This window comes from Halyomorpha halys, unplaced genomic scaffold (assembly GCF_000696795.3).
Source record: "Halyomorpha halys isolate HHAL.00 unplaced genomic scaffold, Hhal_1.1 Scaffold644.1, whole genome shotgun sequence".
In the NCBI taxonomy this organism is placed as follows: Eukaryota; Metazoa; Arthropoda; class Insecta; order Hemiptera; family Pentatomidae; genus Halyomorpha; species Halyomorpha halys.
The window spans coordinates 519,985-547,024 of NW_027104642.1; the positions used below are offsets into that span (position 1 = coordinate 519,985).

General features: G+C 31.2%; 2 protein-coding genes across 2 annotated transcripts in view; both read right to left on the reverse strand.

The window, feature by feature from the left end:
• The window catches only part of lilli (lilliputian), a 508,119-nt gene extending 492,930 nt beyond the window's left edge, over window positions 1–15,189 (reverse strand). Inside the window, exon 1 of the mRNA XM_067045181.1 lies at window positions 14,973–15,189. Within this exon, the coding sequence (XP_066901282.1) occupies window positions 14,973–15,022 (50 nt within the window). The 5' untranslated portion in view covers window positions 15,023–15,189. The remainder of the gene's footprint in view (window positions 1–14,972) is intronic.
• Window positions 15,190–26,697: 11,508 nt separating this feature from the next.
• Window positions 26,698–27,040, reverse strand: part of sea (scheggia) — a 45,483-nt gene continuing 45,140 nt past the window's right edge. Inside the window, exon 6 of the mRNA XM_067045370.1 lies at window positions 26,698–26,947. Within this exon, the coding sequence (XP_066901471.1) occupies window positions 26,839–26,947 (109 nt within the window). The 3' untranslated portion in view covers window positions 26,698–26,838. The remainder of the gene's footprint in view (window positions 26,948–27,040) is intronic.

A 27,040-nucleotide genomic window follows, 5' to 3' on the forward strand; every position in this document is an offset into this window, starting at 1 on the left:
TGTATAGTACGATCTATAGTATAGTATGATCTAACTGATGTATAGTATGACTAAGTATTTTATAGGTTATTTATTATTTTAGAGAATAGAGGGGGCTATAGTATAACATGATCTAACTGTTGTACATCAAATGCATTATCTAAAAATCTTAGCAACTTGTTCTATAAGTATAGTGTGATATAGTATAGTATAGGATGATAGTATATGTATAGTATGATATATGGTATAGTATAGTATGATTTAACAGCTATTTATGTATGTGCAGTATGATCTAACTGTATTGTATGATGTAACTAATATCATCAAATGCATTATCTAAAAATCTTAGCAACTTGTTCTATAAGTATAGTGTGATATAGTATAGTATAGGATGATAGTATATGTATAGTATGATATATGGTATAGTATAGTATGATTTAACAGCTATTTATGTATGTGCAGTATGATCTAACTGTATTGTATGATGTAACTAATATCATCAAATGCATTATCTAAAAATCTTAGCAACTTGTTCTATAAGTATAGTGTGATATAGTATAGTATAGGATGATAGTATATGTATAGTATGATATATGGTATAGTATAGTATGATTTAACAGCTATTTATGTATGTGCAGTATGATCTAACTGTATTGTATGATGTAACTAATATCATCAAATGCATTATCTAAAAATCTTAGTAACTTTTTCTGATTCCATCATTTTGAACTAGGAGCTCCTAGTATGTTTCTGTATGTTATAAAAATACTAAAGCAGTAACAAATATCTAACTTGTATATACCACAAATTAAACATACAGACAAAACTTTATCCAAAACGAAGGATATGGATAAAATATTTTAGTATGTATTTATTTGCAATGTCTAGTATAATTTCAACTTTTTAAATTAATTATATCAACCATTTTGAGAAATTGTAATCAATTTGATGTTTAATAAAAAGCAGTATAGTAGGATAACTTTTCAGTGATATAGCAAGGTTGGGAATCTTATCTTACTGCATCGTTCCGATTTAGTCCTACATAATTTTGTAACACCTAGTGTTCTGTTCAATATATTTCAATCAACTCAAATCTTCTTTGTTCCTCTAAAGCCTTGCTAATTTGGATCCAACTTTCAACAAATCATACCGAATATCTCAAAGCTACCAGGCAGTTATTTCCAACAGATCCGACGTCTATCTATAGGTTACATCCGAAAGCTGATAACAATAATTCTCAGATTAGAGTTCTTCTTTTTGTCAATTTAATTTCTTAAAGAAAACAATTTAATCTTGCTATTTATTTAAAAATCTTTTTTTTTCTATTATGTAATAATGTCAAGATATGAGCCGCAAGACCTTCAATAATCTTTATAATATTTTATTTATGAAATCATAGAGAGTTAATAAAAGTTAACTTAAGGGAAATATTTCAATATTTAGAACCTGATACCGACCTGTAAAAAATTATTTTATGGCCTGATTAAATATTTGTCTTTTCCTCAACCGTTTCTGGATGACATTTCAAATCATTGTTTGTTTCAAAACAAAAGCTTTACCCTAACAAATACCAGTCAATAACCTAGTCGACAGAATTAATTTGAATTTTTCAGGTTGAGTTTCACAATCCAAATTTATAAGTTCGGCCTCAAATTTATTTTTAAAAAAATAGGAGAAGAAGAATATATAAGCTAGGAATGGGTTAATGTAAAATGAAACAGAAAAATACATCCTTATATTTTATACATACTTAAAAACATTAAGTCTTAAATATCATTAATGTAATATTAATACTATGAAGCAAATTATTTAACACAATTTTTTTTTTTTTTACCGATTATCTATTTTATATGTAAGCCTCGTAATTCCCCTTCAATTGTAAAAATTTACACTACTTTTTAAAACAGAAGGTATCAAATTATAACACGACCTTAGAAACCACTTATGTAATAAGTGTGGATTCTTATGTAATATCTTTGTCACACGTTCAAAAAATGCAAATAGAAAAAAAAACATTTTAATTATGAAATTTGAAGTAACCGTTACCAAAATCGTTAGGTCTGGGTGATAATGCATAGAAATATGTCTTATTATAAGTTCAAAATTTATTTATAAATTAAAAAATAAACTACTTTTCTTTATAATTTATTTATTGGTATTCACAAATGTATTAAAAATATATACAATAACTAAATGTGATGTTATACAATGGAAACAGACTTGTAAATGGAGAGAACTTATTAATAGAATTCCAATATCATTTCTAGAGTAGAAGATCTCGGGACCATCTTCATTTCAGACGTCTTGGAGGATTATTAGGTAATTTAGGAGAAGTGAGTTAAGGGTAAATGGGTTTTGGTGGTTTATCATGGAAGGAATGGTGGTATCACTAAATCAGCAACATATGGAACATTAAGGTCCTGATGGATGACTTGATTTATGAGAAAGTAGGAGCATTAAGGATTTTGGATTGTAGGGATTCGATACGAAAGGAATTCCATTGTTTAGTAGAGCCCTAAAGCTCAAATCCGTAAGTCCACATAGGCCTTATTATAGTCATATAAATGAGCTTTTGTAATCAGTTGTAAATTTAGACCGTTTTTCTTGTAAATGTAATAATCTGAACCGACGAGCAGTTTTTGAGAACTAAAAACCATTCGAGATACAGATGTCTTTTAGCACTCAACTTAAAGTTAGTTTAATGGACTATAAAGTAGTTTAAGACGTTTCTCTTCTCCCACGAATATATTTGATATTTGAAATAGTTTTTATAATATTTGACAAAATAAATTCACTAAATATTAATTTCTAGTTGTTCGGATAACATTTTTGATTTTTGAAAAAATTTATCTCATGGACCATAAGACGTACATATGCCAGCACTTATAGTAATGGTAATTTATCTTACTATAAAGTAGTTTATGTCACGTATCTTCGTAGGGTTTTTGATACCCGCATATGAATATAGTTTTCCCAAATCAAATTTTGTCCAAACAACTGTAAATCAATTTATTGTAGCAAATATCATGAAAAATAATACTCTTAAGAAGATAAACATCTCAAACTATTTTATAGTACATTGAATTAGGTTTAATTTGAGTGCTAATTGACATCTGTTCCTGGACTGGTTTTTGAGATATATATTTCACAAAATAAATTCACTAACCACTAATCTTTCAGTAGATTTTTATGAAATGTTCGTTTTTAAAAAGCTGTTTCTCGAGAACTATTGATCGTAAATTGATCTATGAGGGCTCATATTTTAACAAATTTACTCTAATTTAAATAATGTCCTCTTAGGTTTCCCAGTGTTGTTGGTAGTTTTAAAGATATAGATCTCCGAATGAAAATTTTTTTTTTTTTAATGTTTTGAAACAGCCGCCATTTTTTATTCCCCCAACCTATACTTGGCTCATCAATTTTGTTTAGTAATTATACTTAGTTTTCAATAAAGTAATCAAAAATTAGGGTGAAATAACTGATAGCGGATCTGACAGGAATAAGTGGAGTATTAATAAATGATTCTGTAGGGCAGAAAGTCATAGGTTTATGAACCGTGAACCAAATTTTATGGGATTTATTGGAATTTATATTAATCCTCCAGTTTTGCAACATGCTCCAATGAAGATTTTCTTAACTTAAATAATTCAAATTCTCTAAAAATAACAATAATTTGATAACTTTAAAGAAACGGTAAAGCGAAAATTTTCTGAATATTAATATGTACCAGAGTTGGAGAGAAATGGAATAATTCTAGACTTAAAAGTGGGGTAAAGTGAGTGAGTCACTAATTATAACATAATTTTTTTAATTATATTATTTCAAACATTTTTTGAGACAAGGTAATTATTTATTAAATAAATCAAAAATTAGTATCCAATTCTGTCTCAACACTTTATTTTTCACTAGTCCAACGTTTCGGCCATTCTAGCCATCTTCAAGGACATCTACAATTAAATACAATTACATAAACAATTAAAATACATAAATAATCTTATAGAGGAAAATTAAATGTTAATGATTTTAAATTTTAAATAAACAGGTTTTGAACTTATAATAAAGAAAATGACCTGGGCAGAATAGCCTGCAAAAGAAATTTTAAATTAATGTGAGGAAGAGTTTGTATTGAAGATGGCTAGAATGGCCGAAACGTTGGACTAGTGAAAAATAAAGTGTTGAGACAGAATTGGATACCAATTTTTGATTTATTTAATAAATAATTTTTTTATGTGATTGTACATCTAAAAGTATTAACTATTTTCTCGACATTCGGGCGCTAGGAGCCCAGAAAAAAATATAAAGAGTTTAAAAGACATTTTTTCATCATTTTTTACTCTTATTATTCTATATCTAAAGAAAAACATGCTCCTGTTTTCTTTTTTCTTTTTTTTACGTAGGAAAAGGAAAAATGCCCACCAGAGATTTTAATTAACTGATGCTATTGCCGAAAAAAGTCGAAAAACAAGTTAGTTATTAGTCGTTTCCAATGTTACCATTAACCTACTGTAGTAAGTAGTAAGTAGACTTATGCCATACTGGAGAAAAAAATATTTTTAAAAACTTTTTATTATTATAAAAAGTATAAAAAAGTTCGAATTTCTCTTTAACATTAAATACCAGTTGGCAAAGAAATAATAACTAAAAGAAAATTTGAAAACAAATTCACTGTCACTGGCAAGCAATAAAAATGTCAATTTTCTGTTTTCAGCCAATATTTTTAAATAGGGATTTTTCGGGGTTCATCAATCTTAATAGTCTTAACAGATCTGTTCAATAGTAAGCCTTATACTCCATAGTATAGTCTTAACAGATCTGTTCAATAGTAAGCCTTATACTCCATAGTATAGTCTTAACAGATTTGTTCCATACCTCTCACATCTTTTGATTAAGGATGGGTTTACCAAATATAGCCTACTCGTGTTTCCAGTAGTACCATTCCTGCCATTCAATAAAAAATGCAATTACCTCACAATCTTGGTTTGTACTTAAAACTACCCTCAAGTTTCTGACTTATAGTTTCCAGTTGATTTTGGTGTTGTGCTCATGATGTTTGACTACACAGAACACAGCCAATGAAAAAGCAGTTGCACCCAAATTCAAGTTTTACATATAATGCACGACAGTGCATTAAATGGAGAATCAAAGTTCCTATTGTTAAAACTTCTTTATTAGCATGTTTGTCAGTCAAGTTGTGTTCCTAATATGGCCTATATTTGGAACAGCTACTTACTATATTGTTCCATACATAGGCCATATTAGGAACAGCTACTGCATACTTTTATCAGGCATTTCACACAATAGAGTTACAGATTTTTCTTGTGCTTTGTTGTTGAATTTTTTTTTTTCCTTTTTTACCTCCTCTTTTCCCTTATACCTTCCGTATCCAATCCTGGTTATAAGAACTTTGTTAGCCAATGTATTTTTACACGTGTTCCTAATTCCGTCTTGTAGGCAACATTAGGAACTGCACTGGGGTTCATAGGAAAATTATTTCGAATTTAGATGCATAACTTGAGCTGTCAAGAATTTCGAATCTCGTTGATCCCAAGATGCCAAAACAAATAGTTCTCAGTGATGTTCTTTGAGTTCTCTTCCTCATAAGAAACTAAAAAAATGAAGAAATGTAGAACAATCATTAGTTATTTTATAATTGGGCGTGAATTACAAGGTGTTTTACGTTTATGGATTTTCCTTTTTTTTTTTTCTTGGCATAATTTAATGACACCCGACACCGAGATCATGATACTAATTATGAGAGTAATGAATTGAGAATCCATAATCGTATGTAAATACAAATCAAACCACGCGCGAATTCCCAGCTATAATGGTATCCAATTAGTGTCGCTCATGTTTAAAATGGAAATGTGCAAGGGTCCCATCACAACTGTAAATTATGCTTTAGATGCTGCTTCTTCTATAAAAATGTGACCATTGTTATTAGTGTAATCGATGAAAGAAGGCGAACCACTTAAAAGATAAATCACCAAATAGTCAAAGAATCAATGGCCAATCCACTTAACCATGGCCTATCTCTTCCTGTTTCTTCAACCTTAAGAAGATTTTGGTCTTGAGACTTATATAAACGGTCCAACGAGCTGCAGCTTCTGACAGATCTTTCATTATCAGATCCTCTTTCCTAATGAATTCGATTCTTACTTTTGTCCACCGCTACAGTACCCTCCTCATCTTCAAATCCTCCCTATTCGATCATATCATAGCCATCGAGTTCCAATAGAGTTGTAATTTATGTTCCTTATTTACGATCAAAAGTTGTAATAAAAAAAAACTCTGTAATAACTCAGTATACATATTTTTGGTTACTCTCTTTTTAAATTATTTTCATATATAGTTAATATTCGAATTTCGTATTTATTCAATGGTTCAAAAGTTACTTCATTATGATTTTTTGTCTACCAAACAGGACAGAAGAAGCTAAGGCTACTTAAATAGAGATCAGAGGCCTACATTTCAAATAATCAGTCTAAAAAGGACTGAAAAAGTAGAGATGCTTCAAATTTCCAAAACTGTACAATATATGTTCATACCAGTTTTCTCTAAGAGTAATATACGAGCTGTGAATTATCACAGTTCTTTTTAGGCAGTTGATTTGAGATGTGATGTCTCTGGTCTGTATTCATTTAATTTTATCATTTTCTGCCCTTAAATTGCTTCCTGAATTGGAGAAGCATTGACGAGTGCATAGTAATTTCCTCGTATTTAAGAGATTTAGGTCTTTGTGTTAACAATAAATAATCTTCCAATAATGTACTAAATAGGTTGTTTTTTTAAAAATACAAAGCAACTTTCGAATTAGGTCCCAAGGTTAATGGAGATAAGACAGTGTACATGAAAAGTTGAAGGAAGGGTAAGGAAAATAATAGAAAAGGGACATTAAGAGACCAGAAGGAGGATTTAATGCTTTTAAGTATTGAAAGATGGAAAGAGTAAGCAAGACACCTTCTAGACTGGTTGGCTGTAGTGCAAGAGGTCCGGGTTCTTCTAGGCAGTATAGTGACATAATAATAATATTTTAAAGTCCCACAAGGTGCACTACACCAAAATTGAAGGGTTGCATCAGGCCAAGCTTTGGGAACCAGAAAGAAATCTCCAAATGTTTTGAGAAGTAAAAATTGTCCTAATAAGATTTTATAGACACTGATTACGAATTTCAACTTTGCGATTTCAATTTTTTCTTTCGAGACCTCTTCTTCTGTGCCCCATTAGTCTGCATTACATTCTGTATCATAACTTCGACACGCAAGTGCTTCAAAACAGAAAAATCATTTGAAGAAAATTGTAGGTAATTCATTGTTAGGCAATGCATTCATAATACGTAGAAGCTATTCCAATAAGAAATGGATGATTTTTAAGTTTTGAGAAAGAAAACAAAATTTATACGAGTTATTTTTATACATAAATCGGAATTTTTTTTTTTTATTATTTGTTTTTTACATTTCAGAAAAAATGTGTCAAATTCGTGTTGAGTACGCAAAAAGCACGGAAGAACGAACTCCTGTAAGACTATCTCTCGCAAATTCTATAAGTCTGTTTTACTTTACTTGATGATGACGTAACACCACCTCTAAAAGGCACAAAAAAGAGTGAAGACAGAATTTGAAGTTTATGTAAGAAAATAGCGCGAAATAAGAGCTTCATAGATGGCAAATTTATTTTCATTATTAAAACTAATCGATTTATTAAATAACCTCAAACATTTGACACTCTTAAAAAAAAAGCCTAATACTACTAATTTCGAGGGAAGGGGTGCAATAAGATTTTCTGACCTCCGGAAAGGAATTGCATCATGCAACCTCGGTCCGTTCTCGCAATTTGTTCTCAGCTGGGTCTGTGTCTTGCTCAATTGTGACGATCAGCAAAAAAACCTTGTTTTTTTTTTTTTAATAACATTCTAGTCAGTGAAACCTCATTGTTCATTATATCTAGACGCAGAAGTGAGGCACGAAATATGCCTCAGCAATTCATAAATTTGGAATGAATTCCACTGATTTTGGATGTCCAGAGACTAAAATTTCTTTAACACATCAAACCTTGGTATTCGTTTGAGTTTTATGACAAGAGGAGCATACTGCAGAACATCTATATTTTCCTACTCCCATATTTAAATAAAATATATAAATTTATTTGTCTAATTTATAAGATGCTTTGATATTATCTTTTTCAATTAACACTTAATAATGATTTAACCACTTTGTTTTTCTTATTTTCTTATTTTATGATTACTTGCTATAATTTTTAACATTTGATTAGCCTTAAAATTAAAAATGAAATTTTTATATTTATGATGGATCACTGGAAGAGAAAATTACAAGATGAATAAGAGTGAAATAGAGAGGACAAAAAACAACTATAACAATATAATTATAGCAACATAATATAAAAATATAACTGGATTGTGATATTTACGTATAAAGAATGGAAATTAAAAAAGACAAATATTTTTCTATTATATCTAATAAAATAGATTGATTAGTAAGCTTTGTCTTGTAACAGCTCAATATATTTGGGCAAAATTCCTTGTGATATAAACCATTTATCTCTAATCATAAAGCAGATTTAATGTAAACATAAAACTGAAAATATTTCTGACAATATTTTTTAAAATTCTATAATGATCATATATTATTATTAATAATACATATTATTCGTAATATAATATACATATTATTGATATAATTATTAATAATATTCATGTTATTCTATGATTACCATATAGCCATTATTAAGTACTAATAATAATTATTACAAAGTATCTCTGTTGGGTAGAAACAAATTAAAACTTAGTGAAATAAAAATTTAACGGAACATTTAAAAAACAGACCAACATATTTTCAATTAATTAATTGAAACAAGTTATTTATAAAAAGACCCCTTTTCTATGCTGCTGACTTCAACATAACATTGTCATTTCTTCAAGTGTAAATACCTTAATAGATCCTTTATAGGAGAATTTTGTAATCAAGAAACGCTGCTTACTAGTTATTACAAAGTATCTCTGTTGGGTAGAAACAAATTAAAACTTAGTGAAATAAAAATTTAACGGAACATTTAAAAAACAGACCAACATATTTTCAATTAATTAATTGAAACAAGTTATTTATAAAAAGACCCCTTTTCTATGCTGCTGACTTCAACATAACATTGTCATTTCTTCAAGTGTAAATACCTTAATAGATCCTTTATAAGAGAATTTTGTAATCAAGAAACGCTGCAAAAATATTTATATTTTTTACTAATATAACAATATAAAACTGGAACAATGGATTCTTCCTTTAAGTACATAATATATTTGTTATTCCTCTTATAAACCTGATATATAATAATTAAAATGCAATTAATAATAATATAATAATAATTTACCTTGTAGTCGATTTATATTTTTTTTTTGTAATTTTAAAACAGAATGGTTTGAAAAAAATTTGCCTATACAGAAGCCCAAATTTTTCGATTCCCTTTTTCGTTAAAAAATCTTTCGAAAATTAAATTATTCTACGCAGCAAACAGACATTTTGGGTCTTTTCTTATCAATTGTATGTTTTCACAGGAATGCTTATTTAGTAAAAAAAACTTTATGAAATCAGAAAATGAGTTTTTGACTTAAGAACGTTTTTAAAAAATTTACTTTTAAGGAAATTGTCCAAATTTCTGAACAGATAAAAATCTATTGGAGATAAGTATGGCGAATAAGGATGGTGTTGAAGGACTTCGTAACACAACTCGTTTAGTTTCTTCACTGTCTGCCGTAAAACATGAGGTCTGCTGTTGTCTTGTAAGAGTAAAGGTCCCTTCTGATTAACCAATGCAGCTTGTTTTGTTTTTTTTGGCAAGTTTTTGATGCATTAAGTCAATATCATTGCAGGACGATGTAGATGTGATGGTTTGACCTCTGGGTAAAAAGGAGAGGTGAATTATTCCTCCCATTGACCGCCACACAGATACCAATAATGTTTTTGGATGCAAATTTGGTTTTGGCATGTGGTCTGGTCTTTTGTCGATATATAACCATTGGCCTGACCGTTGACTGTTGACAGATACAATCCACTTTTCATCACACGTGATTATCCTTTCGAGAAAAGGTTCGTTTTTTGCCTAGTAAGCAGTGAAATGCATGCCTTCAGCTGCTGCCGCTCATTGATGCTCAGAGCTACCCATAAATCTACTTTTTTTTAATTTAGCAATGGTCTTGAGAAACTGACGATACACTCATATCCATTTAAATGGAAGTAGGCAGAGGGAGCAGTGGGGAGCCATGGCTCCTCCCTTGATTTTTGAAACCCAAGAAAACAAAAGAATGAAAATAGTGAATTTATTTGAATATGATTTCTTTCTGGAAACATCCTAGAAATAGGAAGGTAACATTGTAGAGTTGACATCTACACGGATCACAAGATCACAAACACACCTTTGAAGGGATAAGATGGATATCCGTCGATTCTTCGATAAAAAAGGTAAGATTTAATGAGCACAATTGTTCATCATATACTCATATCTCTAAAAATAATGGGGAGGAACGAATGAAAAAGAACGTGTTTTTTTTAGATTTTATTCTTCCTTTTGTAAATTACAATTTGCTAGTTATCTCAGAATGTATGTTGTGTGTGTGTGTGTAATGTAGGGATGGGATATCGAAAGAAAAATATCGATATTGATATCGATAACGATATAGGTTAGCAATATCGATATCGACATTATATCGGAACTAAAATATCGATATTTTAAAATATCGAAATATATGAATATGAAATTTTCAAAATGAAAAATCTAAATAAAATAAAAAATTATGTAAAGCTAAAAAAAGGAGCTTTACATATATATATATTTTTTTTTTATAAAATATCGATATTAATAACAATGTCGAATATCGAAAGGAATATGAATTTATCGAAATACTATTTCTATATTTTTCACAAATTTTTTTAGTGCGAATTACTAATATTTCTATAAAATAATATCTTACTGTTGTTAATAATTTTCATATGGATATTATTAACAGTGTCACATATCGAAATAATTTGTTAGTCTTTCTAAACAAAATAGCCATATTTCGATTAAATGATATCGGAATATTGTTGATAATCTTTCATATCGATATTATCAAATATGTTTAATATCGAAATTGATATTAAATTAATGAAACAAAATATTAATATTTCATTTTAAATTTGTCTAGTATTTTTAAACATAATATCGATATTTCAATAAAATAATATTAGGATATTATTGGTAATTATCGATATCGATATAAATAACATTATCAAAGATCAAAAGGATGTAAAATTATTGAAACAATATATCGATCCTTTGATAATACAATATCGGAATACTTTTACTAACGTTAGAAATAAATAATTATAAAAATGTCAAATATCGAAATGAATATGATGAATAATCAATATTAAATATCGAAATACTATTATTAAGCTTGAATATTTTCTTTAACAAAATATCGATATTTGGATTAAATAACATCGGAATATCTTTGCCATATTATATTTTGGTACGAATATTTCCTCCTGAATATAAGATTAAAGATATATTACATTATTTTTTTTTTTTTAAACCGATATTTCGATATTATTGAAGGAGAATATCGATATTCCGATATTATCGGTTACTCGATATCGATTTCAAAATATCGGGTATCGGAGACAAAATATCGATATTTCGCCCATCCTTAGTGTAATGGTCTGAGGTCTGCACCCCCCTTGGCGAAATCCTGCCTACGCCCATTTTCAGTTATGCTGCTAGACCTTTAAAAGTTTGGTAAGGGTTATCTGGCACAGTAAGCTTAAGCTCTTGGCCGTCTATTGCGGAGGCCTTCCTCTGAATCGATAATCGATATCTGTGTTAGCAGCCAAACATTTTTCAAACCACCGGCCAAGGGTCTGTTCCTTATAACACCCTTTCTCGAACATGGTGGCAATGTTCCTTGCAGCTTGGGCTCCCGAGTGCCCAAGTTTAAAATCATAGAAGAATCGAGTGTTTCTATGGCCATACTAAACAATGTGCAATCTATCGGAATGATAGGAAATATTATCGAAGAAGAGAGGATTGATAACGGCTCATTATAATCTGTGAAGATAAAGGTAGTATAGCACGAAAATCTACTAATCCCACTGAGAATTTCTGAAATTATAAAAAGGGACATTTCATATGAAATGATCCGATATATACATATATACAGAAAAGTGGAAGTGAAAACTAACTATTGTCATAACAGCCATGGAAACACGAAAACATATGTTTATAAATTCAATTTACCAAAGAGTTTTTCGTCATTCTACAATTCTTTCTACGACTTTATATGTTAGGTATTGATTTTTCTAAAATCTTTGTCTTTTCAACGAACGGTATATTATACATATATATTACTACTCTTATCTTATTTGTTTTCATAAAGTAAAATATTTCTGATTTGTTTATTCACCAAATAAAATTTTCATAGTTAATAATTATCCATTTTTATTACTACTAGAATCGGAGCTAGCTGATATTGAAGACAATTTAATTGTACATTGACATAAGGTGTGTATTAGTTTCCATTTGTGAATTTGCTAATTTTTTGCTAAGCGATACAATATAATATCTATTAGGTAACATTATTTACATTATGTATTATAAACTTATTTAATGTTTATGGCACATAGAAAAAATAAAATAGTCTAATGTTCAGTGAGTTCATCGTGCAATCTACATCTAATGAAATCCAATTAAGTATTAATAAATTGTTAAGATAAATAGGAAGGCATATAATTTTTATCAGAATTAATTCGATAATACCTTTAGTATCAATTAATACCTTTATTTTTATTTAAAAATAAGGAAATACTCTAATTATCATTAGGTAGTCATAATATTATGACATAATTACTTAGAAATTTAAAAAATTGATAAGTTACATTCAAATTGAATATTTATACGAAAAAAAATCTAATTTAATTTTTTGTTTATTCTTTTTCACTTTTTCAATTTATTTTTGTTTATTCTTTTTCACTTTTTCAATTTATTTTTGTTTATTCTTTTTCACTTTTTCAATTTATTTTTGTTTATTCTTTTTAAAAATGCTTATTCTTTTTTTTTCTTTTTTAATTTGTTTATTCTGATCCACTCAGAGATATAGATTATTACATGATTGCTAACCTTAACAAATAACATATACCATTTGAACTTTTTTTTTTAGCTAATTTGAAAAGAAAATGCTGCAAAGCCTTTCGTGAATTAATTCTGAAGCATGCTGATTAATATTTGCATTTATTTGAATCTGATGCCTGATAAGTAAAGAGAAAGCTCAACTTTTTTTAGGTTATCAGTCCTTTTCATTTTATAATAAAATATTTCTTTGATTTCGTCTTGAATATTCTTTGCGCAAATATTAGTGAGGACTGATTTACTAAAATAGTTACATCACTTTATTATTATTTTAAGGTAATGTTCAATTTACAATGAGATGAGATAGAAATACAATGACAACCTAAGTTTGACAAGCCTAAAGTTTCTTGACACACAAATATTTTCGAAACTTGACTTCTGTACTATTTTAATAGAGCGATATTTTTTTTCAGTTTCAATAATTTTTCTTAATTTAATGTGTTACTTATTTATAAACTACAAAAATGTTCCTTATTTCTTTTCTTTTTTTTTAATACTATATAAGTAATACAAAATAATAAAACTGAAATTTTAGCATCCCAATATAACTGACACTACTTCAGTGTTTTTTCCCCCTGGAAGTCAATATGACCCAATTAGATTATTGACAAAATATTTGTATTCCGCATACTTCAGAAAAAAAAAAACATTTTTACAAGTAGTTGTAATTGTAAGTTTGTTCAATGACGAGGAAGCTTACAAAGGAATTCTTGACTACTTTCTTTCTATCGCGACCTTATTTAATAGTTTTAAATATTGCAATACCATTTATGTGTTTATAATCTCGTTGTTTTTACTGTTTTATCTGAATTCTTTTTTAAAGCTTATGATTGTTTTATAACAATGATGAATTTTAACTACTCAGTATCTCTATTATGAAAGGATAAATTTACATATCAAGTACATTAATCACACACATAGGATAAAACTAATAGAACTACCATAACAATATTTTCCAAATTTAGACACAAATTCCATTTTTAAATCGTTAAATTTAAAAATGGATATAAAGACCAAAATTTTCAAAACCTAGTGACGAGTATAAACAAGAAAATTCATGCCAATTATTCGCACACAAACTCACATATTTTAAAAGCCACTTATTCTATTTAAATAACGTTATAATATCGACTATCGTAAACCAAACTGCTGTAGCCGTTAACGTAACGGGTCTCAGCTCATTTCGAATGAGGAAATGAATTATGAGTATGAAAGAAAACAACGTTAATGCAAGAATGTTTCAAATAATCCCTTTGTAGAAACAGAAATTTCTTGTCGAAAATGTCGATTAGTCAACATCCCGATTATTTGTAATATTGTAACTTTTTTTTTCGAATCAATAAATGAAATAGATACGGTTTAAATTTCGATAACCTGGCTTTTATTTCCGAAAAGTGAAAGATATTCGTAAGATATTCGAGAAGCCTACGTAAGACGAATGCCCAAAGTCTTTATATAATCTCAATTGCAATGATATTTATGAAAAGCGGATGAGAATCTCAGAGGCTGCAACAAATATTCCTTAATGTTATACAGCTTTTAGAGTGAAATACCTTTTCACCACTTTCCAAAGCTGTTTCCTCTTCGGGTATTGACAACAATGGAAAGTAGATTCCAAGACTAATTCATTTTTTCACTAACAGAACAAGGAAATGTAAGGGTTATTTGAGATATCTGATCTCATAATTTTAATAATTAGAATACAAATTGTTTTTTTTTTTTGAAGCATGAAGATATTCTGAATGGAGTTTCCAAGACATCCTCAGACTCCCAGTGTTGCCAACAATTTAAAGGAATAGAATTTTAAATATATGCGATTACAATACCTTGATAGGGTTCCTTTAAGGAGAGGACTGGGAACATCGTAGAACACCATATTTCTATCACATCACTCAAACACTGACACAAAACACTACACCAACTCTCTTCATGACATCCCCTGGAGCAGGCTTGGAGCTCACCGGAGCTCCTACGTCACCAGTCACACTCAGCGATAAAACTCAACACAGCGAGACGTTATCAAAACACCAGACCACCCTAGACTTTGGCAAGCGGCCACTGAGAAAATGTATGGGTAAAAGTTTTCACAAGCACCATGGGGGGGGGGAGGGGAATGGAGAGGGGGCAAGGCTGTACCACTTTCTCGAGGCGACCTAGTCAGTGGACTCACCTCGGGGAAACCTGGCTGGTAACATGTCACTCTCCTTTTCACTATCTGAGGCCTCTGTCTGCAATAAATGTCTTTTTATCAACCTTAATAAGCCTTCTTATCTCCTACCTACGTTTCACAAGCTCCAGTTGAAGGTTGGGAATTTGAGATGCAATAAACTCAATACTCTTTAAATAATAGTCTAGCAAGTAGATTTTTACAGTGATAAAATTATTTTAGTAAAACTTTTATCATTATTTGAAGGCCATGTACCATCACCAAGAAATACACGATTTTACTAGTGATAATAACTACGAAAATGCATATCATACATTTTTATAAAAACATCACTTATCAGTATCAAACACTACATTTGACGTAAACCCTCAAAAGCCATTAAATACATCTAGAGAGATCATTACAAAGAGAGTGTACCCCTCCTCCACTAATTTGAAAACCCAAACATTTTGGAAATTTTAAATTTGAGAACCTATTGAAATAGGTTTTCCAGTTTGAAAACTGTAAAGGTCAGTATCCCAAAAGTGTTCAGAAAAGTAAGTTTCAAAAAATACTCCCCAGTTCGGAAATCCGGTCAATATGGTAGGGAAATAATAGATTTCGCCCCCGCCTCATCTAATACGTTTTTGAAACAATGGTCCTGAGTAAACCTCGGTCAATAATTAAAACAAACACTAAAAATGTTGGTAAAAAAAAGGTAGCATCACTTGAAATATCACATTTAGGTATAACGTAAATAAAAGATTAATATAATTTATTAATCAATCTGTTGTTTTCGACAAGCCTCTCCTGAACGCAACGAGAGTTTTAATTAACTTCCCAAAAAGAATTCAAAACTCATTGAATGTGGTAGGAGGAGCTAAGAGTGATAAAACGACTGATAGTGGGCAAAGCTACAAAACGAAAATATTTGTCGTAAAATTTCTATACAGAGTGTTCCAGGAATAAATGTCAGTCATTAATAGGTGGGGGGGACTAGTTTACAAAAAGATGTAGTTCATTGCCACCAAACTCATCTTCCTATCTCAATCCGTTGTCGAGACGCCACTTTTTTAAATGATGATTCAACCTTTTATCTAGAATTTTCATCAAATATTTGTTAATTCAATTATCCAGACATATATTCCAGAAATATATTTTATAGAAATATATTTGTGCTAACTGAATATACTGCTATAGTTTATTTATAAGGCTTGAAACAATTTATTCAGATCCAATTGATAGAATGTTAAATATACATGTAGAATCTTAAGATTGTAAAAATTATTTTCCCCGACACAAATATTTATTTAGACACACAAATATTTATCTTTAGGTAGTTTTAAAAAATTCTACCGAACCACAAACGTATTTACATTATAAGTACGCCCGATTAATACATGAGTGGAAAAAATGTCATTTATTTCACCTCAATTTTGGATCACATTAATGACAAGATGTTAAAAAAAAATTTAATATTTCATTCCATTTTCATCGATTCATTTCATTCCAGCTGACATTCCAACCAATCCTAACACTATCCTTACCAAGGATGCCGATGACACATGTGTGCTTGCAGTTAATAATAACCCTTTAATTGCATCCCAAACGGTCCAATCCCATATCATAGCCCTCGAAGAATAGTGTCGTAATTAGAGGATTTAATAAATCCCACCAAATCACTTTTACCCTTCGTCGTAAGCCTGCCGACTGCCCTACAGTATTCTTTAATAATCTTGCTCTTACCCATGTCGAATAGAACCGCTACCTTGGACTGGAATTGGACAAACGACTAACCTGCAATCCTCACACAAGACAGAAAACTGCACGTCCATTCCGACTACTACAGCACTTACTAAACTTCCAATACACCACAAAAGGCTGATCAACATGACAGTAATAATGCCAATCGGGGTATACGGAGCTGAGCTTTGGGGCTCCACTAAACCTTCGAATTCCTCTCGTATCCAATCCTTATAATCCAAAATCCTCTGCGCTCCTTACTCTGTCACAAATAAAATCATACATAAAAACCTTTATGTTCCATATGTAACCGATCAAACCCGTACCAGACATCATTTCTGCCATCATAAACTTCCTAACCACCAAAACACACTAGTTCCTAACCTTGCTTCCTCTTCCATTCATGAAAAACCTCCGAGGCGCCTGAAAAAAAGGTGGCCACGAAAATTGCTAATGTATAACGTCATTTTACATGACGTGATATTTTCTCTACACACCTGTATCACTCCATTATAAACAAAAAAAAATACTGGATGTAGATATAATAAATATTATATATGTAACTTATAAATATATATATATATAAGTTAAGTATTGGCGAAAGCAAAATGTCAAAAAAGAGAAGAAGGAATAAGATCTAACTCGCTTGAACTGCTGTAAAACACTAACTTTATTGTGTTCGTTACATCGCTTATATACTCTCTATCAGCTGATTTCCTCAGTCAGCTGACATCGAAATAACAGCTGACTCCTACCGTAACTTATATATATATATAAAGTTACGGGCTATAACAGCTGACAGGCCGTATCAGCTGGTCGGGTCAAACAGCTGATTGATATGTATATATAGCGGTTCTGAACTCAATAAAAGTTAGACAACACGAGGAGGCCCCTCACCTCCGGACTCAAAATAGCTCCTTGAATGGATAGCTTAAAATACCAAAGGTAGTAAAAGGTAAGAGACAACACGAATTACTTTTCTTTTTTCACAGTAATGCACTTACTAATTCACTTTTTATTTCTGCTTTAGAGGGTTCGAAAAAAAATAAATAAATAAAAATAAAAGTTAGTCTTGTTAATGCATTCAGATAGTACTCTTCCGACAACTTTTTCCCTATAGTTTTTCATCACTAACACGTAACTGGTGCCGAAACCCGGAACCCTTGGAATCCAAAACAATTTTTAGTTTTAAATAATATATATATATTTTTTCTTCTTCACTCTGAATTATGGCCGGAACGGAATAGCGAGAGCGGCGGTTCTAAACATTAAGGGTCAGAACTTCACCAACCCACTTGCAGCAGACAACCAACCTAGTTAGTAGCTGCAGGGAACCCACCTCCATCAGAGCCACTACCGAAAGTATCTTTAGTGCAAGCTCATGCCACGACGCTAGAATGGATCATAGTCCGCACGGCAACCGCCCAAGACTTAAGAAAGGCAGTTTCCGACCTTGAAAGGTTCACCGAGGAGACAGGGGAGTTAAGTCGTATCCTAAAAAGGGGTGATCGAATAGATGCAAAGACACCCGAAAACCTGCTCGACAATGAGGATGCTTAGGCGTTAAGGGCAGCAATCGTCAGCAGGGTGAAAAGAAGTATCCTTAATCAAAATCATGCGGATGAGGAGGCACCCAGGAGTGAGATCAAGGCGAGATTGGAGAAGGATGGTGAGCTCCAGAAGTGGACATATTTATGATGATTAGGGAGACAAAGAAACTGAGATAGTCTGATGGGCAGTATGCCGCGGAACTCCTGGCACGCTACAACAGAATCGCCGATGAAGCGAGGACCAGGAGGAACAAAGGCACGTGAGATCTGTGGAGGATGTAAGCAGATTGGCGACCGCACAATGAGAAACTATCAAGAGAGAGGAGAGCAAGGCGATCTGCCTATAATCCGAGTGAAAGGAGGAGTAAGCTGTCTGGTGGACACAGGCAGTTCAAACACCATTGCTTGTAGAGAAGTACTAGAGAAATTAAGCTGCGAGGGGAGAGTACTCCAAGTATAGGTTTACCAATGTAATTTAATCACTCTGGGCGGGTCATGCGGTGTAGAGGGAGAGATACAGATTGGACTGGGTAAGTGGAGAGCTAAAGGGGACATTTTAACAATTCATGTAGTACGTAGGACGCCCAGGGATTATCAGGTGATCATTGGTTGTGATATTTTACAGAAAGTGGGGGCTAGGATTAAGAATAGTAATGGGAAAAGGAATATTAGAATTGGAAGAAGGTAGTACAGATGCCAACAAACAAGAGGAGACTGGAAGGCGCGAGTAGGGACAGTAACAGAGGCGGAGAATTGGAAGGACTATTATAAATGAAATTTGACGACATTATTTTTAATGAAGGAGATTTATTGAGTGCAACAGGAAGGACAGTACATGAGATTCCGCTAAAGGGCGTATGTTAAAGAACGGCGATACTCACAGGCGCTCAGGAATAATAGCAGAAAGGAAATCGAAAACTTAAGGAGACAAAGAATCATTGTGGATAGTACATCACCTTATAATAGTCCGTTGTGGGCGGTGCGGAAGAGAACTGGGAGAAATATAGGGTGGTCATCGATTATCAGAAGCAAAAATTATCAGATACCTTTTGAAAGAGGGCACTTTGAATTTAGGAAGATGCCGTTCGGTCTAAAGAACGCACCCATTACATTTCAAAGGTTAATCGACGAATATTTGAGAGGTATAGATGAATCAGTATGCCAGATTTACATGAATTATCTACTGGTGTTTAGTAAATCGGTTACGGATCATGTGAAACACTTAAGAGCGTTTTCCAGAGGATGCGAGATTTTGGACAAAAACTATCCCGAGAGAAGTCATTGCTGGGACAAAAAAGAATACATTTTCTAGGACAAACCATATTTGAGGAGAGGGTTAGACCGGGTGTGCAGGAGGTAACAGACTTACATCGGATGGCGTTGCCGACCGACATAAAAGGAAGCAGAAGATTGTTAGGGGCATTAAACAACCTGCTATTGTCGGTTCGTCCCTGATATGGCCAAACATCTGGTACCCTTACACAAATTGCTAAGGAAGGGAAGTGCGATAGTAATGCCAACAGCAATAGAAGACAATATACGAAAATGCATAGATCAGTTACAGAAGGAACCTGTACTACCATTTCCTTACTTCCAAAAGCAGTTCACGCTCACAACAGACGCTAGTGAGTACGCGCTAGAAACAGTGCTGTCACAGGAAGGTGAGATAGGAGAGCGTCCCGTGGCCAACGCTAGGTAGTCGTCTCACAGAGGCAGAAGTACGTTACAGTTCCTTGAAACGAGAACTACTGGGAATAGTATGGTCAATAGAGCATTTCCGACCCTACTTGTTCGGAAGACGATTTAGGGTCCAGACGGACCACAAGCCCCTGCAATGGGTGGGAAAGCTAAAAGAATCGTCGGTGAGAATTACAAGCTGGAAGGAGCTGTTGAGCCAGCACTACATGGAAATCACGTACAAATCTGGTAAGGAAAACGTTGTAGCAGATTGGCTATCACGAGCGATCATGGTAAGCGCTGTAGATGATGACCGAGGGGAATTGTCTGGAGTAGGAAGGGAGTTCTTGAGAGAGTGGACCTACTATTCTTATTCCTAGCCCTCACTTTCTTTAAAATATCACAATCAATGATCATCTGATAATCCCTGGGTATCCTACTCACTACAAGAATTGTTAAAATGTCCCCTTTAGCTCCCCACTTACCCAGTCCAATCTCTATCTCTCCCTCTACACCGCATGGCCACCCAGAGTGATTAATTTACATTTGTAAACCTTTACTTGGAGTATCCTCCCCTTGCCGCTCAATTTCTCTAGTATTTCTCTACAAGCAATGGTATTTGAACTGCCCGTGTCCACCAGATAGCTTACTCCTCCGTTCACTATAGGCAGACCGCCTTGCTCTCCTCTCTCTTGATAGTTTCTCAGCGTGCGGTCGCCCCTCTGCTTACATCCTCCTCAGGTCTCACGTGTCCTCCTTCCTCCTGGTCCTTACCTCCATGCACTTCCTCGGCTCCTTTGCTCACGACCCTTCAGTTGTTCATCCACTACGTCTTCGGTTCCTGATACTCTTGAAACTCGACTCGCTTGACGATCCGCTCAGTCTTTGTCGAAGGCTTTTCCTCCGAGCTTGTTGGGCATTGACCTCCATAGTCTCGCCTTCGTCTATATTTCTTTTTCGATATATGTATGGGTTCTGCCGGGCGATCGGTCCTTCGTTTCCACACTCAAAACACCGAGTTCGGGGACACTTGGCCACCAGGTGCCCACTTTTGCCACAACCATAACACTTGCGGTCTTCTCAGCGGCTGCTGGTTCTTGGTTTTGCTTTTCCTGAACTTCTGTCCCTGTTCAGCGTTTTCTCTCGACCGCTGAACTTTTACTCTCATCTTCTTAGGGCGGCGAAGTAGTCCTTGGCCGATTGTACGTAAACCTCTTCCATCCCGGTTCTTCAACATACATTCTGGTTTCCTGTTCCTGGGTACTTGTGTCTATAAGTTCCTGAGCACACTCTACGAAGAAGTATTCTCTCGGCATTCCCTCCTTCTTCCCCAGCTCTTTTGCCAACTGAATCTTTAGTACATTTGCATAGGAATTTCATCTGACCCTGAATTGTAGCGTACCAGGAGTTCCGCGGCATACTGCCCATCAGACTATTTTGGTTTCTTCGTCTCCCTAATCTTCATAAATATGTCCACTTCTGGAGCCCACCATCCTTCACCAAATTCCTTCTTCAATTTCGCCTTGATCACACTCCAGGGTATCTCCTCATCCACTTGAATTTGTTTGAGGATACTTGTGGGGACTTCGATCCATTCCAGTGTCTTGGCATGAGCTTGCGCTAAAGAGACTTCCGATAGTGGCTGAATCTCTGCTGGAGGTGGGTTTCCTGCTGCTAGAGGATAGTTGGCTGCAGCTGGAGGTGGGTTATTGACGTTCAGACCCTCTATGTTTAGAACTGCAGTTCTCACTATTCCGTTACTGGCCATAATTCAGAGAGAAAAAAAAGAAGAAAAAAATGTTTTCTTAAGACTAAAATTTGTTCCGGTATCCAAAGTTCCCGGGTTTCAGCACCACTTAAGTATCGTCGAGACAAAAGGGTGAAAAATAAAGGGTATGAAATGACTCACGGGTTCTAGGAATAGAATGGCTTTATTCAGTCCAGCACTTCTATATATACACATCAATCAGCTGATATGGCCTGTTAGCTGTTAGAGTACTCAAGTCGTAAATTATACATATACATGACATTTAAACATATAAAGCTGTTCCAAGTTCTTCCAATCAGCATAATTGGTTATCATTACACATGATTTGAAATAAACCAAGAAATACTGTTATTTAATTCTTTATTTTTAGTATCAAGGTAAATATAAAAAAACAATATTATTATTTAAGTATATATACATGTATAAACAGATTTAAAAAAATATAGGTCAGTAACCAAAAAAACAAAAAAAGAGATTCAGAAACCTTACTTATCTTACTTTTAAAGCATTCACTTATAGGGAGTAAATTGATCGATGAGCAACATGTCACAATCTCACAAGAGGAGATCATAAAACCAAAAATAACAGAAGGGAATCCAAAAAAGACCAAGTAAAATAAGAAAGAATCAATAGAAAATTACACAGGAAACAAAGTGCTAGAAAAATTTAATAAGTTAAATAAATTAGGAGAAAAAATGTTAAATAAAAAACTAATTTCAAGTTAGTTCAACTTAGTAAGACATTTCTGATATTTGAAATTTAGTAATTCAAAATCTTCATTTTCACGTTCCTTTTTGTTATTAAGGATTCAAAGAACCAGTTTTTGATCTTTGGTGAAATTAAATATCCGGAATTTTCAATTTACACCTCTTCAAATTTTCAGTTGATTTTTTTTGTCAATTTTAGCTGGACATAATTTAAGCTCCAGAATTACAGCTTCCAAACTATTTGTAATGGTAACCTGTTTTTTTTTTCCATGTTTTCGATTGGTTTAATTTTTTTTTTTTTTCAATATTTTTATGAAGAAAATCGGAAAATGTTTATCTGTGTTTAGATTGAATGAGAAAAAAAAATTGAATATTTTCTCAAACAAACAAAATATTTATTCAAATAAGGATCTGGACCCTTGTTATATTTATTACAATATATAATATATAAAATATTATCTCTGACCTAGGATTCAACCACACCATCAAATAAAGTAATGAATAGTGTAGTTAATAAAATATTCACTAAACTTGTAAGAGACATAAAAAATTCACTAGAGTGATTAAAGAGCAACCTTTGCCAGGTTGAGACAGAATATTTTAAGTTCCTACAATATTTTAAATCTAAGATTGGTTTTAAAAAATCAACTTAACTATAAATAATTTTGTGTGTGTGCACGCGGGCATGTGTGCTGATCAGAAAACTACATTATATCAGGATTAAATAAAGTAATTCAATTTAAAATTTACACATTGTTATAATAAATATTCCACATATATTTGTACACATAAAATGGTAAGTTATTCAAATAAAATAACAAATGAAAATAAATGATTGAAGTAATATCACATTAAATTTTCAAATTCATTCGATGGTTAGACCAAAATATTGCGTAACCCTCCCCAAATAATGATAATGAAATACTACTTATTACAAACAACCAACCATAGTTTAACAGCTTATATCAAATTACATCAATGTATGGTTTGGAACCTATATACATGATATAATGAGTTTTGATTTTTCAAAAGAAATCAATAATATCAAGATTAATAATTTTGGCCACTTTCTAAATTTAGTTTAAAACATAAAAATATTGAAAAATTTTAATAGAAACAAGATAAAAAAATATAAATACAATAATAAATGCTAAATTAATATTTTTTTTTCCAAACATCATATGAGGAAGACTAGTCTTAACTAACACATTATAAGTACAGTGAAGAACTTTGATCAATAATATTAACATAACAAAGAGCGCTATTACACCATAGTTAACTATGAAAATTAAATGATATAAATCAAATACATACAAAGTTATGATCAACATTACAGATGACTAGGTCAAAAAAAAAATGTAAAACGCACTACATTTTCTTAGTTCTTGAAAAGTTGTAACTACTTTTTTGTTTAATGTCATTTTTATTTTCTTTTGTTCATCACATTTAACAATAAGTACAAAATAAATGAAAATCAATGTGACTAAAAGTCAGTTAAGCATTAAATGCAAATAGCTAACACAATACAAATATTTATAAAAAATAATAAAACCTTCTTGTAAGTAGTCAAATTAAATTGGAAAAATTATGAAAACTCGTGTTAAGGGTATTTTTATACCATCTGTACTTATATTCTTAAAAACATATTTCAAAGTAAATTACAAGTATCTGAACTTAACATACCCAGAACTTTTAATACACTCGTAAAAACAATTAAAGGAATGAACCATCACTTTCTGTCCATATTTAAATAAAATATCACTACACATCCAAACAATAAGCCATTTACAAAAGTATGACATTACACAGAATATTTAAACTTAATGAATGAATTGTAGAAGTAAGAGTTAGTAGTAATTATCTAAATTTTGAGATGGAACGAATATTAACGGAGTATAAAGGGGCAATTAATTTGTTACTTAAAATCATTTAAGTAGTTGAAGAATATCTATCTGACAGTCGCTCATTTAAGTACTACTTGAAGTGCCAATTTTATTCTCAATATTAGTAACTAGAACCAAGCATCATAGTTTATTCAGTCATATAAAGTTCAAGTCCTTATTTTCCAGCAAAATTGGAAAATAAATAATTACTGAAACAAATATTTCTTTTTTACATGAAGCCTGAATTCAAATTTTCTTAACATATTTTCCTAAACCAACTGTAGATAGATTGTCTGCCACAAATGGAACTTCAAGAAACAGTAATAACTAAAGGGATTTAATGAATTAATAAACCTACATACTTTTGTAAACAACCAGATTTATAATCCTTGAATGTTAAAAAATAAAATTAAATAATTACAAGTTAAAGACTTGAGCTCCTTTCTTTTTCATTCATAACAAAGAAGAATATTAAATAAAATATTCAGAACTATGTTATCTTTAACAATAGATTAATGCAACCCATTAAATCTATAATTATACACATACATATTTTTAAATTATGTAGAATGTTTTTGATTTATAAACATGAATATCAATTTAAATCAATTTTTTTTACATTTTAATGTAAGTATCTATCAATGATACATTAATCAGTAAAAGAGATAGGAAATTTCATCCCTAAATCTAGTGTTAAATAGAAGCATAAGCAAAGAAATATTAAAGTCATATTTAAGCATTAACCAATTATTGTAATTATATAGTTAATAAACGAAACAAAAATTAAAATATGATAAAATTATTTAAAACTTCTTTAAATTAAATGCAATGTAACCTTTTATATACAAATAATTGTAAAATCATTCTCAAAATTTTGAGTTAAACCTCATTAACTGACAATATAAAATAACTTTGAAACTCCTTTTAAAATACCATCATTATAACATAATCAAAGTTAAATTTTACATGGAATTATAATTACTAAACAACAGTCCTGTTTGTAATATCAGAATAACAATGACACAAAATCATAAATTACATCAAAATGCAATGAGAATACTGGTTGAAATTTCACCACATAATTAAACCATATAAATTAATATTTAAGAAAAATGTGTGTATATATATATATATATATATATCTATATATATATATATGGTTAATATATATATATATATGGTTAATATATATATATATATGGTTAATATATATACACACACTTTAATACACATTCAGCAAATTAATAGTTTAAATATTCAATAAAGAGAGCTTTATCACATCACCAAGACGGGTCATTTAAAAGTATGAAATAACAATCATAAAACTTATTATTGGAATAGTTCCATTTAATTTATACAGTTTAAAATCATTAATGAATTTATCCTACTAATCTTCAAGATGTATTTATTGTCTTTAATAAAAAAGTATATAAATATACTTTCAATGGTAACAGTTTCATTTTGAAAATATCCATTTAATTAATAACAACAAAGTAAAAGATTAAAGATGAGAATAAGTTCATATCCTCAAAAAAAAATACTAGAATAAATGAGATTAGATGATAGAGATAAACAAGCAAAATATCAAACTAAAAAAACTAACTTTAGTCCAATCCAGTAAAATATATTTTATGGTAAATTCAAATAATAAATAGAATTCAATTATATAAACAAAAATTGTGTCTGTTCCTTTGCCAGTATTTTCATTGATTTTTCAGAAACCCTTGAAATATTTATATCAGCTAGGATTCATCAATCCAATAATGAAACTGTTTGTAACTTACACTAATTAAAAAAATATAAAAATATACTTATTTGTAGGCACATATGGAAATAACTATGGCCAGCCATGGTAAAAATATAATTACATAAAATATGTTTCTCGTTTACACAATAAAATCGATCAGTCACAAAAATATAAAAAATATATATAAATTTAAAAAGTTTAAATGCCCATGGAATGTGCTTAATAAAATTTGAATGAAAACTGTTCAAGATAGAAAATCCCAAATAAACAACATAAAAAAGAAACAAGTAGATAACATTAGTAATAAATACTATAAATAATAACAAAAATAAAATATTCTTCCCATAGAAAAAACAACAAAAATCCAAACGAGTGTAGTCGAGTGAATACTTTTTTTTAATATAAAACTAAAAGAAAAGAAAAATCAAAATATTTTTAAAAATTACTACTTAATCAGTAATTTGACCATATTCAAGGCCAAACTTTATTGAACAGATCCATAAATGACTCATATATCATAAATGTTATGGCAACGTCAAGACATACTCTTGATAAACGAGGAACTGTGCCTTTGTAAAACCTGAAAAAAAAAAATAACAAAATGAATTAGTTAACTGAACAATTTATATGATTAATATTATACAACATAATGTGTATTATACGTATTATATAT